General features: G+C 39.3%; 4 protein-coding genes across 4 annotated transcripts; 3 read left to right on the plus strand and 1 right to left on the minus strand.

Moving 5' to 3' along the window:
• Positions 1 to 91: 91 nt before the first annotated feature.
• On the plus strand, positions 92 to 3,550 carry rgs9bp (regulator of G protein signaling 9 binding protein; the record flags this gene model as incomplete). Its single annotated transcript, XM_079181625.1, has 3 exons — positions 92 to 178; positions 1,672 to 1,978; positions 3,174 to 3,550. The coding sequence occupies 3 exons, from the start codon at positions 92 to 94 to the stop codon at positions 3,548 to 3,550; spliced, it is 771 nt and encodes a 256-aa protein (XP_079037751.1).
• A 1,295-nt stretch (positions 3,551 to 4,845) lies between these two features.
• mcur1 (mitochondrial calcium uniporter regulator 1) lies at positions 4,846 to 9,206 on the plus strand. Its single transcript, XM_079181755.1, has 9 exons — positions 4,846 to 5,186; positions 6,053 to 6,169; positions 6,260 to 6,363; positions 7,110 to 7,211; positions 7,488 to 7,529; positions 7,683 to 7,754; positions 7,855 to 7,908; positions 8,201 to 8,315; positions 8,668 to 9,206. Exons 1-9 carry the CDS (start codon positions 4,910 to 4,912, stop codon positions 8,721 to 8,723), a joined length of 939 nt encoding a protein of 312 aa, XP_079037881.1. The 5' UTR covers positions 4,846 to 4,909; the 3' UTR covers positions 8,724 to 9,206.
• A 421-nt stretch (positions 9,207 to 9,627) lies between these two features.
• Positions 9,628 to 12,833, plus strand: dph2 (diphthamide biosynthesis 2). The gene is made up of 7 exons (XM_079181510.1): positions 9,628 to 9,719; positions 10,102 to 10,278; positions 10,459 to 10,571; positions 10,696 to 10,916; positions 11,231 to 11,920; positions 12,378 to 12,560; positions 12,700 to 12,833. Exons 2-7 carry the CDS (start codon positions 10,105 to 10,107, stop codon positions 12,825 to 12,827), a joined length of 1,509 nt encoding a protein of 502 aa, XP_079037636.1. The 5' UTR covers positions 9,628 to 9,719; positions 10,102 to 10,104; the 3' UTR covers positions 12,828 to 12,833.
• A 316-nt stretch (positions 12,834 to 13,149) lies between these two features.
• On the minus strand, positions 13,150 to 17,584 carry ncf2 (neutrophil cytosolic factor 2). Its single transcript, XM_079181511.1, has 15 exons — positions 17,398 to 17,584; positions 17,079 to 17,161; positions 16,787 to 16,895; positions 16,318 to 16,452; positions 15,702 to 15,809; positions 15,503 to 15,562; positions 15,314 to 15,357; positions 14,906 to 15,047; positions 14,678 to 14,743; positions 14,339 to 14,399; positions 14,206 to 14,249; positions 13,899 to 14,047; positions 13,684 to 13,795; positions 13,387 to 13,504; positions 13,150 to 13,284 (listed from the first exon to the last, which is right to left on the minus strand). The coding sequence occupies exons 1-15, from the start codon at positions 17,569 to 17,571 to the stop codon at positions 13,184 to 13,186; spliced, it is 1,506 nt and encodes a 501-aa protein (XP_079037637.1). The 5' UTR covers positions 17,572 to 17,584; the 3' UTR covers positions 13,150 to 13,183.
• Positions 17,585 to 18,181: the final 597 nt, after the last annotated feature.

Raw genomic sequence — 18,181 nt, forward strand, 5'->3', positions numbered from 1 at the left:
AGGAGCAGGGGCAGCCAGAAAAGTGAAGGGCAGCTGGGGCCAAAATCTTGCCTGCTGTGGCAGAGTCTGAGACTCTGGACAAGTCCTCCTCATGCCACTTGTAAATAACAAAGTAGGCGATGATTGCACAGACAAGGCTTTGGCTGATGGAAAGGCTCTGGTGGATTCTTTGATTAAGGTAAGCTGCTTCAAGTTTTAGACATCTTTTATTTATGCCATGACCATTTAGGAATTAAAAGAATGTTGTGGTGTAATACTGACATATTACAGTGTCTGTCTGTTATTTATTTTACAATTGAACAAGCCGAAAGAAGAAATGTCAGAAAACACCTACGAGGTTGATTTAAGTATTTTTACAGAGCATTTTATGTTACAAAAAGTTGCTTTGTTTATCATCAGAAATTATTCTATCTTCTCTATCATTTTTTAAATATATTTATATTAATATGTCACAGACTAAACTTATACAAGACATCCAAGCATCATTTTTTCCCCCCCTGTGGCTAAAAAAGCACTCTCACTGAAAAGAATCTCTTGGTCCACTGCGTCTTTGTGACCGTTCAGATATCTTTGTTAGATAATGCTGCGGCCATGCCTGGCATTTTGTCTGTTATTGACCTGCATGTAGTTGTTTTTACCATAATTTACCATGATATTTTTGCTTTTTATGGCATGTAGTTTATTTATATGATGGAAATATTTTTTGCACAGTGAGAAAAAAATTGATCCTATCCTAAAATTAGCTCCTCACCGAATATTTGCTTGACGTGCAGTTGATATATTTCTTAGTACGGAGAGCTTTTCACTTACTAGTATACTGTGTAAAATTTGCTGGAAAGTTACATAGCTTCAGGGTTCCGAGTGTACATTTGAGACAATATGAGCAAACATACTTTATATGGTAAAAGAAAGAAAATGAACTACTGTAACATTATTAAGGTTTAAGTTTTGCACGAATACTGTATAGAAAGGCATAAATGCCAATAAATACATTCAGGACAAAAATCAAAAAAATAATACAGCATAATGTCGTTCTCATTGCTTCATTCCCTCTCATCTCTCCACGCTCTGAATGCACAAGGTTGTTTTGGCTTATCTAGAAATAGATCAGTGATAATGAGATTAATTGTAATATTTTTCATTGAAACCCTTCCTGCTAATCCTCCACGACTGAGCTAATGCCTATTAATAAAACACCGTGTTAGGATATGATGGAGATCATAAAAGCGGAATTGTCCCATTTGACGCAGTTATTGTTCCAAGCAGCTTCAGATAACTAATGGATATTTATCAGAATTGTTTCTTATCAATCCAAAAGCCGGTATTTCTTTCCTTCATGAAGCACTGACTTTACCACAATATGTCTTATAACATTGATTGAACATATTTTTATTTAGGATATTAATGTATTCACTAGAGGACAGTTCTTCAGAGGGCTGTTAGATGCACAATATCTATTTATAACAAAGATTAGTGCTAGTTCTGCTGTATACTGGCTCGGTTGATGTACACAGCTGGGGCGTGTATTGATACCAAGCACGTTGGACGTTGCTGTTAGAAACTTTAAGTTACAAAAGGAAGTCACAGATTCTTCCGGTTTCCCTAATTTCCCACCAAGGCTTGCATATCAATTAGCACATCGAAATCTTTATTTATTTTTTCTCCACACAGGTGGTGGCATGTTACCGGCACTTGGCCTCGTGTGTCGGTGGGTGCACGGACAGCTTGCAGCTGCGGGATGAGTTACGACAAACACGTGAAAAGGCCCAAATGTTGGCCGTGTCCATCTGTAGTCGTCTGACCTCACATCTCCGAAACAAGAGCCTGCCTGAGGGGCAGCGTAAGGAGATGGAGCTCCTCTGGGTGGCCTTCTCCTCCAGCCTAGAGCTCCTCCATGTTGACATGTGCAAAGTTTTCAGCGTGGCTGAAATCTTCTCTCTGGCCAACACTGATACGCTGGTGCAAACTGGCCTACAAGGTAAATGATAGCCCTGCACCTCTTATTGTAGATGCGAATAGTACTTCACAGGGTAGATTAGTTAAGGGCAGCCCATCAGGTAAGTTGTGTAACACAAGATTTAACCAGGGACTACATTTAGGAGACAATTACAACAAATATTATTGTAATATTCAAAATCATTTCAGAGATGATTTGGGTGTGAATAGGACTCACTGAAATGATAGAGTAGCAAATTGGACATTTGTGTTAAAATGTAGTGATTTCCCCCCCATGTCTTCAGTGATTATTGGTCAGGATGGTTGAGTATCAATTACGAGATGAAAAAAATCTGTTTGTACAAACCTCTTAAATATGTGTTTGATTCCATATAAATGTGTAAATAGTCAGATGAACTTTTGCCATATCAGACATCCTATTTATGCAAATCAAACCATGATTTCATGAATTTAATGGGGGCTTTTTGAGCAGGCATCTAGCTCCTACTTTACTTAGAAAACTACTGGTGACAATAGATCAGATTTTGTTAAAAAAAGAAGATAAAACAGTCGTGCAATAACCTTCACGAAGGTTATATTATTCAGTATTTGTTGAATTGACTTTAGAGAGGCGTTAATTCAGCTTTATGGCCATTTTGGAATATGTACTTTGTGTTGTTGTTGAAACGTATCACATTATAAAGAGACGTGTCTGTTATTTAGCCCAGTGGTTCGCAACCTGGAGGTCAGGACCCCCAATTGTGTTTCAAGCGGTCGCCAGATGGTTGTGGAGGAAGAAAAGAAAAGAACATTAAGAATTAAACATTTTAGACTTTTTTTTCACTTTATATCACCTGTACCAGTGATACAATTTGCCTCAGAATAGGCTTTATTGAGTGTTTTGTGAGAGTCAGAGAAGTCCTGCACATGAGTTTCTGATGGGGGGTTTTCGGCGGGTCAGGGGGAGAGAAAAAGTCACGGAATGGACAAAATACCCACCGTGCCTGGAGCACGTAGACGACGCCTTCGTGCTAGCTGTTAAAACTAAACAAAGTGGGGTGACGCAACGCAAAAAAAACACTGATTCAACTTACCCTCACTGATATGAATGGTAGTAAATAAGAGAAACACATTATAACCTTCATGAGGTTTAAATGTATTGCATGACTGTCGCAGGCTGCATTGGAATCAGTTAAATCATGTTCGACTGGATAAAAAGTTTTATTTTACTCACGCAGGAGGAGGCAGTGAGGTGGCAGCCCGGGCCCTCAGTCTGCCAGACCTGAACCAAGCTCAGAGCCCAACGCTCAATGCTGGGCTAGAGAGCCAGGAGTGCAGCACCATGCAGCGGGAGATCAGCCAAATTGACCACATGATCGATGACATGGAGATGAAGGTCAACGTGATGCGCTGGATGGTGGAGCCCCATGGGCCACAGTATGCAGACCCGCTCAGCAGCACCGACAGCGCCTCCCTGGCTCTGGTCTCCGTCGACGAGGAGCAGCCTGGACACCGGCCTCTATGCCAGCGCAGTCAAATCTTTGTGCTCTTATTGATGTTCGCTGTTGTTTTGGTGGCAGCCACTTTATCTGTCTGTATTGTCTTTTTCTCATGAGCAAAACCTTAATGCACTCAACTTATTGTATTTCTTTCAAACACCAGTAATGCTCAGTAACACTGATTTAAAAAAACTACTTCAAGTACAGAAGTTTTCTCTGTCCATACTCATTCCCAAAAAAGCTACATTTAAAAATAACAGCTGAATGATCTTCTAGTGCATAAGTTAATTTGTCTAAAGATACACTGAAATAAATCTGGATGCAAACCAGTTTGCCATTTATTGCGGTGAATCTAACGTAACGCATATACTTTAAACTGTCTTTTTTAAACAAAGTGACAATAAAAATACATGGCTGCCAGTTAGAACTGGTTTAAAATAAAATAACTTATACAATGTAGGACAGGTGATCGATTTTACTTTACCTAATTGTAAAAATGATAGAGCTTATATTTCCCATTGTTCTGTACAGTTAATTCTCCTTTCTTAAAAAAAAAGTCAGAAAGACACTTGTCACGTGTTATTCCTTGTTGCCATTGAGAAGAGATAGGTGCTGATGCTTTGTAGTTAATATACTGCAATAGGCAGAATATTCACTTCCAATGACTGAAGCTTTTTTGATTCAGTGTTACTTATTATGTATATAATCATGTATAGTTATGCATTGTAGAAGTATGAACTTTGATATGACACTGTGTTGTTTTCCATTCATTTTACTGACTAGCACCTTGGTAAAGCACCAACTAATTGTATGCAAAGCAACAGGAAATGTACAGAATTCAAACGGCATTAAATTACCCATTCTACTATTGTTTTTGTTTAGTTGTTTTTTTTACTTTGAAAAAGTGAATACAATACAAATACAACAGAGTCTACAGACGGATACTGTAACTGTGGGTCAGATGTATCACGCCTTATTATGAAGAAACAGAATTTATTATGGTGAGATGACAGAATAATCATTTTGTGTTAAGGAAATACAAACTGACCCATCAAATGCAATTATACAGACATCATTAAAGACTCTAGTTACTATTATTTTACATCATTATGCAAAAACAAAATGTACACCAAGGGGTTTGATTAAAAACTATACAGTTAAAACTCTAAATAAATAGATGATTAAGAGCTTTTTGTTTCAGTTTTATTTGGAAACAGTCTGACGTCTACCAGCCAATGTAACTTCCGCTGCCATCCCAATACAATACACATACAAGTAACGCATTTATGACACACGTGAGCTTTATTTTGAAGTGACCGGACGTGGGGACGTTTCACGTGAACCACTCTTGTCTAACGTGATGTCAGGGCGGCAATAACTGGGTGAAAAGTTTCAATGCAGCCGCGATAGAGAGGCAGTACTATGCTCCGCGATTTACACAGGCGGAAGTCACTCGCGTGACACAAGCCTCGACAATGGTGCTCAAGCAGTGTTATTCGCGACTCAAACGTTTCGGTGTTAACCACCCAGAAAACTGGTATGACCTTTCTTTTAATCAAAACAGAGTTAGCAATTTTGTGACAGCGACCGGTTCCCGAAACATGTCGGGTTTGACAGCTGTCAATAAATCACCGCGTTTCCGGTGCGTTGTCATTCCACCTTTGAGGAACTTTGAGAAGCCGCTCGGGAGAGGGAGACGAGCCGGCCTGAAGATTACGCACATTTCTGCAGTGACGCAGACGTCCGCCAGAGGTAACTTAGATTCATTTGGTCTCTTTAGCAAAAGCGTAAATGTAGCTAGCTGTAAACGTCAATTAACTCCACCGTGAACCCGCTCATAGGCTAACGTAATAGCCCCAGTATGTGCTTGAATGGGCATCAACGCCACTTTTTTGCATGTATAGACAGTTACGTGCTAATCCCCCACGCGACACTATGCTCACCAGGCAACAATGGACTGTTAACACCTGTCCTAAATTCGTCATCTCTTGGTTGAGAGTCAAAATAAAAGTCCTTTACTTGCACTGATGCCATGGATAAAATGTAAAAAGCTCTAAATCCAGACCCTGATGCTAAATCTGCAATGTTTTTAGTAGAAACCTTTGCCCACATCCACACGCTGTATTTACATAATATGCCTCCATTGTTTTCAGGTGTGTCACCACCACAGAGTTTTTAGTGTTTTTTTTTTTAAATATATAAATGCTTCACCAATGAACTATCTTTTAACTTTTAATAGCTATCAATTCATTCACATATGAATGAGTGCTGGAGTATGCCAGTGTGTTAGTTCAACATTTTCTTGATAAACATGACGCTCCATAATATAAAATTACCAAATATATGTATAATCCATTATATGTGCAGTTCGTAATTGTGTTATTAGTCATGTCATTGCTTACAAAATATGTGGAAAATGTAATTTACATTGCTTTATTAAAAAGCTTCAAGATGGAAGTTGCATAAATACAAAGAAATGGGGTAGTGTTAAAAAATGCAGTGACATACAGTTTATATTCCAAAAAAGAAAGGAAGGGGAAAGTAATATTTCTACAGTTCTGGTATCCGGTTAATGCTTAATTTCCTGCCTAATCACTTCCATCTTCATATTATTTCAGAGCTGAGTACCTCCATCAACGGCCCCCAGTATCTGAGACAAGATGTCCCAAAGTCTGAAGGCGCCGGGAAGCTGTTTTTTGATACCCATGCGGTGGTGCGACTCTTTGAGGAAAACGGTTCGGCTTTATTTGTCACTTCCAAAAAAAAATGTCACAATATTTCTCTGCTGTTGACTTTCCTCATCAACACACACTTTCGTTGAACAGGCTTCACGACTCAGCAAGCTGAGGTGGTGGTTAAAGTGCTGGTGAGGATGACGAACTCGAACATGGACGTCATCTACAACGACATGGTAACCAAAGTGCATCAGGTGAGACTGTAGGAGGAGGTTTGTTTCTCGTACCTTTACTGTAAATACAGAAATAAACATGACTGTACGTCACCATCTGTTTGATTCTGCACTGTGTGTCACTGAAAAAGCTGTGCCTCAAGTCCCGTAAAGGTCACTGAACATGGCTTGGTAGCTTATCATTGCAAATAAATTAAAACATATTCTCTGTATTTTTTTATTGAAACCACTAACCTGGAAAACTGTGAATCTTTTGTTCGCAAATCCATAGCAGGACATTAAAAAAACGATAAAAACAATAATATGATCATATATTTGAATATGACGCAGTACGTTTTGAGGAATCAGGATTATCAGAAGAGTTCTACCACATCGCTCCATCACGCGGGCGTCTCCCTGACACTTGATAGAAAAGAGATGCTCATCGTGCAGAACGGAGTGTAACTCGGTGTTCACACCTCGGTGAGATCGAGTGTGCAATGTAGGCAGAGGAGGCAATTAAAATCAATCGAGGAACTAATTGTTTTATCTTTTTGATTTACCTTGATGCCTTATTAGTTTAAAAAGAACTCTCTCCGTACTCACTATCAAGTCTCAGTGACCGGATGTGTGAGAGACAAACCATCCTGACGGCTTGCAGGGTTTCCACTTGTTCTCATTTTCCACATCTGTCCCTTTTTTGTGTCCAGATGAGTAATTTTGCTTTGCATAGCTACGTTTTTTTTTTTTCCTTCGTTTTTTTTAACTTTTGCTGCAAATTCTGGCAGGAGATCATGTTGCAGCGTGTGATGTCTCAAATAGCATCTGTGAAGAAGGACATGATAATCCTCGAGAAGAGCGAGTTCACTACTTTACTGGCAGAGAACGAGGTAAGTGTGTTTATTATCGAGCCGTTTCCCCGAAGGAAATTGTTGCGCTGCACCTGTGAACATAGAATATATTCATGTTGGACAATTGAATGGTCAAATCAATAATCTGAATAAAAAAATATAAAGCACAATAATAAGAATTTAAATTTATAAAAATCAGTTATGCCAGCTAATAAAGCAGTGTAAGTTGCTCCTGCATGAATAACTGTGCAGTATTCTCTGTCTCTTTTCTGATTCATATGATTTAAGATTTTTGATGTTTCACATTTATTCCAGAAACTCAAGATCCAGCTGTTGCAGTTCAAGGTCCAACTGGCTGTAAGTGGTCATTCTGATTTACTCAAATCACTTTATGTTTGGTGGTGGACGCATTCATTTAGAAGCATTTCGTCATATTTTTCTCCTCCAAGATGTCTGTGTTTTACGTTTAGATATGACTTTCCTTTGTGTCTCTCCACTGCCACCTTGCAGGATGTCATGAATAAAGTGCGCACTGACTCTATTATGGACATTCATTTGGAGAAAAGTCGTGCAAAAGAATTGGTAAGTGCTTGAGAGCATTAAATATGCGTTTGGAGATCCGTCGAGTGCCTTTTTTCATCTTTCTATTTCTCTTCTAAATAAAAACGTTTATCATTTTCAGAAAGTAGGGCATGAGAAGATGCTTCTAGAAACGCGAACTGAGATCATGGAAATGGTTTGTATATGTGCACTGCACCGTCCGTACACGTTCACATCTAATCAAAATTCATGGTTATCTCCATAAAGTACAACCTGGTCAGACGATGATACAGTAGACGGTGTCGGGCACAGTTATGACATGTGTTCTTTTGGATCAACGTGATAGCCTATACGATACACTGTTGTGCAAAACGTTGTATACTTTAATATACTAAAAGCTTTTGCAATGTCGGTTATAAATACCTGGTAGGTCTTTGGTCTTATCTTTAATGTTCATGTCTTATCTTTAATGCTCTCCTTTTTTACAGACAGCAGAGCAAGATCGTCATTTAACTCAGACCAACATGAAAATAGACACCGAAGTGGCTGGTTTGAAAACCATGTTAGAATCTCATAAACTGGATACTATAAAATACCTTGCAGGTAGGACATTGTGCATTGTTGTTATGTGGAATCAGAGGTCATAGCATTGACAGCTCGGGCTGTCAAATAATTCATATTTAATGGCAACTGTTCCGAGTCTTTATTGCAGTGGGGAAGAAACAGTCCTCTAAGTGGGTTAATGTAGGTACAGCTATTGCAATTTAAACATGAATCATTATTCATTTAAAACATATTCAATACAATAAAGTGCTGATTTTGAGTGTCTAAGCTTACATTTCCAGGAAACAGAATTTTCAAAGTAAACCATTTGGCAGAATAAAAATGAAGTATATGACTGTGACTTACTTAATTAAGGAGGCAAATGGTTGACCGATGCTTTCTTCTCTTTTAGGTTCAGTGTTCACATGTCTCACGGTGGTCTTGGGTTTCTATCGTATTTGGATGTAAGCCGGACTATGACTATGATTTTCAACTTTCAAATCCCCTGAATCTACCAAATGTCTTTAATGTTAGTAGGTTTGCATTCATTGGTGCAATCTTATTCTTTTCTCAGAAGTAGGAGTTATGAAATAGAGGCTCTGCCCACAGATCACTTGACAAAGTTTTTATAATAATTACATTTTGACTCTTATTATTGATTAGTAACCCCCTCAGAGCCTATACTTAAAAGTTTTAGTAAATCCAATTTAATTTATTGTCCACTAAAGAAACTGAAGTTACACTTTAAAAAAGTGTGTTTATATTGTATGTATATATCAATCTGTATAAAGAAGATCAGAAGAAGAATAGGTCACTGTGACTGTCAACCACTAAGCTATATTATCACAGATATTTAATCTGTATCTATCTTTATGATTTGTGGTCTCAGAATTGTTTTAACATGATTGATTATTTTAATAAAATGAATTGTCAATAAATATAAATGTTGTTTTGCCAACAAATGAAGTGTCTCTTTCAATTGATACTTTTGTAAAGGGATATATTTTATCGTATTGTTGTTGGGGAACTGGCTATAACTCAGCTTGACATCATATGTCTTCTGTAAACACATATTGATTTACTGTCTTCTGTGTTTCAATTGATTATTGTTACATTGATAATCCTTACAGTGGCCTAACATAACATGTGATACGTGTGTACTGCAACTCAGTAATCTGGAAAAGTGAGCACGTTTTAGTAGTGATAGTAATATTAAAGTAAAGTAATATCCTCTGAGTAGAGGAGAAATATGAGTTTTCTTGAGGTAGATAATGCCAGGAAAATACACAGCTGTCAAGGCACGTCGTTGTCAGTGTACCCTGTCTCTTATTTTGAAAAACCTGTGAACCGGAAATGCTTGTCCTCGAGGAACTGCGTAATGAAAAAATGTGTTCCCCACTGCCGACACGTGTAGATGTCAAAGACGCGCTCATCCGTCAACAAATACCCACATGACATTAAATTGTAAGTTTACATTAATACGTTGTAAATGTAAGTTGTCAATGATAGTTTGTTGTAATGGCTCATATTTTAAAGACAGGCCAGCTAGCGGCTAAGCTAGCAGGCAGAACCAAAGTAAAGCCATAGCTGGCAGGTAACGTTAAGGGATTTTGAAGTGGTTGACTCCAATTTTTTGCTTCGTTCAGCCATTCCTAAATGTAACAATATTGCCAGTAATCTGAGTGGGTTACCGTAAATATAATGTTAACATTACTCAGATGTACTTTCGCTGGCACCGTAAACCATTAAGGATTTAGGAAATGTTAGCTCTATTTTCAACAGCTTGGCTGCTTTGTCACCAACTGATGTGATGCATTATGGGTTATTGTGTTGTTGTTTTTTACAGGCAATGCTGCATGTTTCCTATGCAACAATGGCTGACGCGTTTAGCAGCAGCTCGGAAACGGTAATCCAGCGCGTGGTAGACGTTACAGTGAAGACAAATACGCCTCTGGAGAAACTTGAAGAGTTGTATCAGATTAAGGAGACGTGCGACTTCATCAGTGAGCATCAGTTTGAAAAAGTGAGGACATACTTTCTACATTTAGGCATGTAAATAAATAAACTCATTTGTATATAAAAGGACAATACAATTCTTGTTAAAAAGCTGTATAATGTTTTCACTTAAGCAGCTAAATCACTTGCTGGAATGTCAGATGAACGTTTTAGGGGTTTATCCGTCTAAACTGGTTTATATGCACAGGTTGCGCTGCAGTTCCCTGATGAGCTGCTGGTGGATTCGGTTGCAGTAGCAGTGGAGATTGAGAGAAACAGTACCGCCAAGCCGTTCATTTTGGGAGATACATCCTATGGCAGGTAACTCTCACCAGGTTTAGCTGAGGAAAAGTCTCACTTGGTTTAAATTATGCATTGCCTGCTCTACTGTGAGTACAAATGAGTTGAATGCTATGATTTAAAGGCGTTTGATTCTCTTGGGCAGCTGCTGTGTGGACGAGGTGGCTGCGGAACACGCTGGAGTCGACTGCATCGTGCACTACGGCAGCGCCTGCCTCAGCCCGTCTAAGAGGCTGCCGCTGATGTACGTCTTTGAGCGAAGACCGGTGGATCTTGAGAAGTGCAGCTCCGCCTTCAGAGAACTCCACCCTGACACCCAGAGTCACATCGTCATCCTCTATGATGTCAACTATGCTCATGCTATAAGTAAGTTATCCGATGTATGAAAGGGAGAATTTATATTTATTCTGCTATACTGAGTGGCTATTCAAATCATGATGTGTAATTCTTTAAGGAAATAGGACAGCTTTTAGATGAATAATAGGACAAATTGACAGTTTTTGTTAATATAACTATTGGCGTCCTCAAAAATACTAATTCCAGTTCAGTCATATTAACCACAACTTGAGTTAAGGTAGAACGTATTGAAATCTTGCAGAGTCACATCTTAGCTTTCTAAAGGTTTGTTAATGATTTCCTCTCAGGGACTGAATACATGTTTTTTATTTTGTGTTTTTCAGATGAACTTATGGCGCTCCTGCTGCCAGAGTATCCAAACGTTGTCGTTTCAGAACTAGTTGTCGAAGGGGAGCAGTGTTACAGTCACGGCCGGGTTAAAAGACAACACGACGACGCCCGCCTGTCAGAGCGAGACAACAGCCAGGTTGTTTATCAGTTTGGAAGGCGGTTCACCTTGAAAGGTGGTTCGGGCATCACGGATTACAGTATGTTCTATGTCGGCCAGGAGGGAGCAACGCTGAGGAACTTCATGATGACGTGGAATCGCTGCTCGTTTACTTCTTTTGACCCCGTAAAAATGACGGGCAGGACTGAGTCAGTGAGTGTCAACCGTGCTCTGATGAAGCGATATTACGCTATAGAAAGGGCCAAAGATGCTCATGTGGTTGGCATCCTAGTCGGCACACTCGGGGTGGCCGACTACCTCAGCATCATCCAGCAGCTGAAGGAGACCATCAAAGGAGCCGGCAAGAAGAGCTACGTGTTCGCCATGGGGAAACTGAACGTGCCCAAGCTGGCAAACTTTCTTGAAATTGACATTTTTGTTTTAATTGCGTGTCCCGAGAACTCACTGCTGGACTCCAGTGAGTTCTATAAACCTGTAGTTACGCCGTTTGAGATGGAGGTGGCCTGCAACAAGAAGAGGGAGTGGTCCGAGGAATACGTCACGGACTTTCGACATCTCCTGCCAGGTTAGATCACAATCTGTCTTAAATCAACTCCTCTGACCTTTCTTTATGTTAAAGGGAATAAATTATAATGGGGATCTTAATATTCTAAGGATCCACATTATTGTGATTAAATGTTAGATATGTGTCAGGTAAACTCTGCCTATGTTATAATTCAAGTTCAGTCTTTTATAAGGGCTTTATTTAATAATAGAGATGGCTAGCTTACGTCTTCCAAAGAAGTGGACTTTCTAATTCCTCTTCTAAAATGTGTATTGGTGCTTACAGTTATTATTATTCCATTAATATGTTTTATTAGGGGGAGTATGTTGCATTTTGTCTAAATCAAGAACAAAAAATATCAAAAAAGTTAAATACAAGAGTCTGCCTCCTCTCCCTAATATGAATACAGTTCTTTATCTTTATTTATCTTTATTTTAGCTCCATCTAATTTATTCCTTTTATCTCAAACTTTCACCAGGTGGGCAGAGCCATGTGCCTCTGTCCGATCGGCAGGAGGAGGACGATGAGACGGACGTGTCTTTAATCACAGGAGCTCTGCGAAGCCACAATCTGCTGAGCGGTGAGCCGGCGGTGTCTTCATTCGGCTCCTCCGTGGTCCTCAGGAACCAGACGCTGACTGTAGCCAACGCAAACTCAGCAGGTATGAGGCGGTCACAAAGTCTGCTGCACAAAAGACACTGTTTGAATTCATTTCCATATATCTATGAGTTTATTGTAGAGTTCTGCACACATGCAATGATTGTTAAATCAAACGAACACATTTTGCTTTCTCTTTTCAGCGTCTTTTCTGGCAGAACGAAGCTGGCGTGGCTTAGAGAAGAAGTTGGGAGAGACACCTGTGGTGAAGGCAGTAGAGGGCAGGAGAGGAATAGCTATCGCCTATGAAGAGGAAGGAACGTCTCCGTGACACACGCGAGGACTCTAAGATTATTTCATCATGCCTGCAGATATTAAATGTATATTGTTTTTAATTAGTAAGCTGTAAGTAATGATACGTTTTCATAAAACCAATATCAGATATCACTGTTTCTTTGTATCGCATTGCTTTCTGAATCACAGAATGAAACCTATGATTACAACATTTCACACTTGTCCAAATGTATTCATTGTGAAAAAGGGATTTAATTTAATGAAAGTGTTCAAAAGTTGCATTAATGAACAATATGTGGACCCTGATTAATCAAATGTATTTGGTTGTGAAATGGTTTTGGTAGGGGTGGGGGTTCCTGACCACTTTTCGCTCTAGTATCTGTTTACATGTATTTATATTAATGACTGGCCATTGACAGGAACGTCTTCCACAAAGGATGCAGGAAATATACCAGTGTTCCCATTACATTTCCCTTCCAACCAGTCCAGGTTAACTAAAAGAAAGAAATGGTAGATTAAAATCCTATTTCTCAGACAAATCACAGTATCTTTTTTTAATATTTGGGATCTATATGGCCAAAAAGATAGAGTCTCACCTCTAGAGAGCAATGTGATCGTATCGCCTTGATGAAAGCTGAGATCCTCCGGGTTTGGCGACTCGTAGGAATGAAGTGCCACCAAGAGAACCTCGCTCTGTGGATTTCCATCAGTTTGCTGAAAACACAAATTGCATCTAGATAATGATTTGCTGTTCAGCTTTATACTAACTGAAGCGGGGAAAATGTAATCTTGTGTTGCACTGGCTTCATGATACATGGTCTAACTTTCACTTAGTGAATACAGGAATAGTAGCCCATAACCCAATGCACAGCAATGGACCGCTACTTACTCACCTCTTTGGCGTAACACCACAAGGTGATGCGCAGACCTCCGGCACGACGCCACACACTTTCCAGATCTGTGCTGGGGGTGATTACACTTTGTTCCGTTAACTCGGAGGTTAAACTAAATCGCACAACAAAAAACAAACAACGAACTTAATGATGTACTCTAACAGTAATAGAATTTTTCAATTAAACTGGAAGATCTTTTTAAATGTGCACCTTACCTCAAAGTGATCGTAGTAGACGGGAGTTTCAGTTTCTTGCTGATTTTCTCAATCAGTACTGCATAGGGAGACCCAGGCGGTACTGAGACAGCAAAGTTGAACGTGAAACGGACTTTGACGACACACAAGTTGTCGGTAGACTGTTCATCCTGGCAAATAATGAAAGGGCACATTGATGGTATTAAATCAACAGAAAATCCACCCCCTAAAACACTTTAATTCTTCCCTTGTTGCCCTATTGTTTGGTTTACAGGTGTATCCTACTCATGAGCAGGTCTGGACAAATCAAGGATTTGACTCAGCGTACCTTTTGTTGTGTGTCTCCACTGCTTTTACCACTAGCAGTCAGACCTTAAATACAGAGAATGAGTTGGTCAAAGGGAATATTCAGCACCAATCAGAGAATGGTGCCTGTAGTTAGATGTGTCGGATAGGTTTACCTTGTTTCCTCTCAGGTCTGGTGGGTGCTTCTCGACTTGGAGGCTGAGATACTCCCTGTCCCTGATTGATACCATCCAAATAATACCATTCAAAGCAGAGAATAAATAAAGATGTAATTGCGTTCTAGAAAAACTTGAACAAACACCACATTTGCACCAGTTGCCACTATAGTAAACTGCAGAGTATGCTTAGAAAAGTAAAACAAAGACTACTGATGATGTATTTAACACACATGTTAAAGTCTCAGAGCAAACCGTTTGACTACTAGAGACTACATCGCTATTAAAAACAAGAAGCAATCTACAAAACAAGAAACGATCCTCTTATAAATGTCTCACCTCATTCTGTTTGGAAGCCAAGGACATCTCCAACCGTTCCAGGTAATTGGAAGGAACAAGTCCCCTCTGTAATTGACATGATAATGATGAATACTCTGAATTGAAAGTGACATGAATTATGGTTTTATGTGCATATTTCATAAAAACACAAAAAGCCAACCAGAGCTATTGAGGGACACACTAGCATAGTGGTTGCAGATGTACAGATTCTGTACGTGGTGGCCTTACTCTGTTGTTGAAGATCACAGATGCCCAGTTGTCGGCACCCTTCTGCAGCACAAACACAATATTGCCCGGCACTACAGCCAACTCATCACTGGTCTCAGGAACAAACTTGAACAGGACGGTGTGGGGTTCTCCTTCTAAAGCCCTGTGAGGACAGCAGACATCCACACGGCATCAAGAGCTCTGCTGGCACACTAGTCTTTGAGTGTTGACTGTGCAACAATACAGTTCTATCACAAAAATGTGTCTCCCCAAGTAATAAGGTGATTTGTAATCTTTTTGTAATTTTTGAAATAGAACAACTGTAAACAAATTATATCTTTAAATAATTAAAATGAATGAACATATTTTAAATATAACGTGTGCTCGGAGAGCATCGGGTTTCTACAGCTTCAAAGTGAACTGTTGTACCTCAGAACCTCAGGTTCTTTTGGACGAGTTGGACCATCTTCAACCTGTCAGATGTAAACAAAAACACGGCATTCAATCAGTAGAGCTGGAAGCTCTGTAACATAAGCTCAAAGTAACCAATTTCTATGTCATAAGATTTGAATGTCTTTATTTGCTTTTTTTATGGCCAAAGAGGAGCCCATATGTCACCTGTGGCTGTAAGGGGGCAAATCCAGAGAAGGCATCCTGAGGAACCACCGAGGCAACAACCTGAAGATAGCAGAGAAGAAATGTAGGTTAAATATGTCAAATATTTTTAGTTTTAAGTGAATTAGACGAGCTGCACTCAGGTGACGTTTAATGGAGCTGATATCACATTGAAGGTGAATAATGTAGTACCAACTGTTACCTTTGCTTTGCCCAGGTAGTCCTTCTTCTCCAGCTCTGCAACATAGTGCTTATTCGGTTTAAATAGCACTTTTGATGGGAACTCGACTGGCTTGAAAAGTTTCTGCTTCTGTTGGTGAAAACGCATCGCAATGGAGATTATAATATTCATGAAGTATTTCTGACAATGACAGACAATTCTGATTCAACAGAGTATCACTTTGAGCTACACCAATCTAAACTAATAGCACTCTCCACGCCTCATCGTTGACTGATATTAATGAACATTTATTTGCAAATACACTGGCTGATATAGGGCTTTTATTAGTAAATGTTCACTGGCAAGAGAATGTGAAGCAACGCTTCTTTAAAAAGCCTTATCTGATTTGTGGGTAGGTGCATCATGTTGCTCTGAAGAGTTGCCATCTCACCCAGAAAGTCGATAAATCTGGGTTTGTTTTATTAATCTGAACCACTCTGACAGCTGAATACATATGATTCTTTGTCATGAATATGATCACATTAAGAGATATTGACTAACTGAACAAAATATTCTGGTAGCTCAAATCCCAAGATGTTGTAATGGGTGAGGACTGTTATTTTCTTTTATAAATAATAGTTATTGTATGTTAACTGACCAGGGCGGAGTCCAGAGCTCTGTCGATGATGTTGAGCTTGGCGTCTGTCTTGTAGTTGAGAGCCTTCACGAGGTTTTCGTGGGCTTTTTCCCAGTTACCCAGCTGGGCCTCAGACAGAGCCATATTGAGGAGAACCTGTGGCAGGAAACATTGATATTGTATTAGATGCGTGTCACTGTTTTAATCCCTCAGGCATTTGAAATCCACTCGTCATTAAGGTGTGAAAGTGTGTCAAACTGTATGACAGAATGACAGAATGTCAAATAAAAGCAGACAAACTATTTTTGAACCATTGGTTTGTTTAACATCAAATTAGCCATCAGGGCAGATTAGAAAATGAATGCACTGTATGTCTCTCAACTGTTTGACAGTAGACCGAATAGAGAAGAATAGTCTAATATGTAAATTTACATAATAATGAGGCTTTAAAAGAACATATCAAAATGATTGGATGCTTTTTAATACTTACCTCACATGCATATAATTTGTATCTGAGACCAAGTGCTTTGTAATCTATCAGTTGGTTGCCTCTTAGTGCTTTGAAGGCTTGCAGGAAATCAGCTAAACCCTCCTCATACCTTTGAATATAAACAATCCAGTTAATTTATTTTGCATGTAATAAACCACAAAAAGAAGAGTAGTGACTAAGAATCAAATGTCATGATCTTCAAAGCATACTGTGTTTAGTATTCTTTAAATTACAATGTTATACATGAATAATGAACGTGGCCATTGTATTGTAGATGACTGGTGTGACTTGCCTCTTCTTTCTGTAAAACGTCATTCCTCTTTGAAAGAAGGCAACAGCCAAATGTTCATCTTTGCCTATGCTGCAATCAAACGCCTGAGAAACACAAGAAAGCACAGTAACTTCCCCAAGAAGAAAAGAGAAATGGTAAACTCCACTTCTTCTTTCTCAGTGACTCGTGCTTTCAGACTGCAAATACATCAAAGCATTTCATCTCAGCTTTATCAGCGACATCGAACTATTTGATGAGTAATGTTGCAAAATAAAAAAGACGCAGATAATTGTTTGAATGTTTTTGGCTCGCACTTTACCAACAACAACCTCAGACACACCTTTTCAGCAGCATCCAGGTCTTGGTTAAGAAGATGGAGACAGCCAATGTCGAAATAAATTTTGGAGTTTGGCTCTTGGATAGCCAGGAAAATCCTGAGCGCCTCTGTCAAATCCTGACTGTCAACGCAAGTTACAGCCTTGTCCCACTGGCGCAAAGTGTCCACAAAAGACATAGCGGCTGGTTTGGAGTACGCTGAGCTGTGTACAGCAAATTCAGGAAGCTCTTCTGATTTGTACCAGCTAGTTCAGGAAGTGTGAGGAAATGTTAGGAAATTTGCATCTGCACCACCAGGTTTGAAGGGCCAATGGTTGTTGTCTGGCATTTAACTTGTCATAACTGTGACTTATATTTAGAAGTGTCATTATTAGTACACAGACACAGATACGCAATTGGAAATTGGTGAACTGTTTTCCTTCATTATGATTTAAAAGCTCTAAATCTGGAGCCCTAGTTGGAGTTTTATTTTTGGATTAGGTTGTCTTTGTTTTGCCTTCTTTTATTTTTGTTATAAACGTCGGTTTCAACCGTGGCAGTACAAAACTAGAACTTCCGGTAAAGAACTTGAAAATACATTGCTCGTGAAAGCAATTAAACAATTTCACTGAGAAAGGATGAGAAGTGTTTTGTGTTGTTGCCCGTGTTCACTCTATTGTGTGTCCCAATGTAAACGATGCTTTTATTTTAAAAGAATAAAAACGTGTTTCCGTTATTCATCAGGTTAACTTTAGACCAGTTGCCCTGATGCAGTCGTTGCGAGCTAAACAAACATGTCTCTGCAACAT

The sequence above is a fragment of the Pholis gunnellus genome (genome assembly GCF_910591455.1).
Source record: "Pholis gunnellus genome assembly, chromosome: 20".
Taxonomy (NCBI): Eukaryota; Metazoa; Chordata; class Actinopteri; order Perciformes; family Pholidae; genus Pholis; species Pholis gunnellus.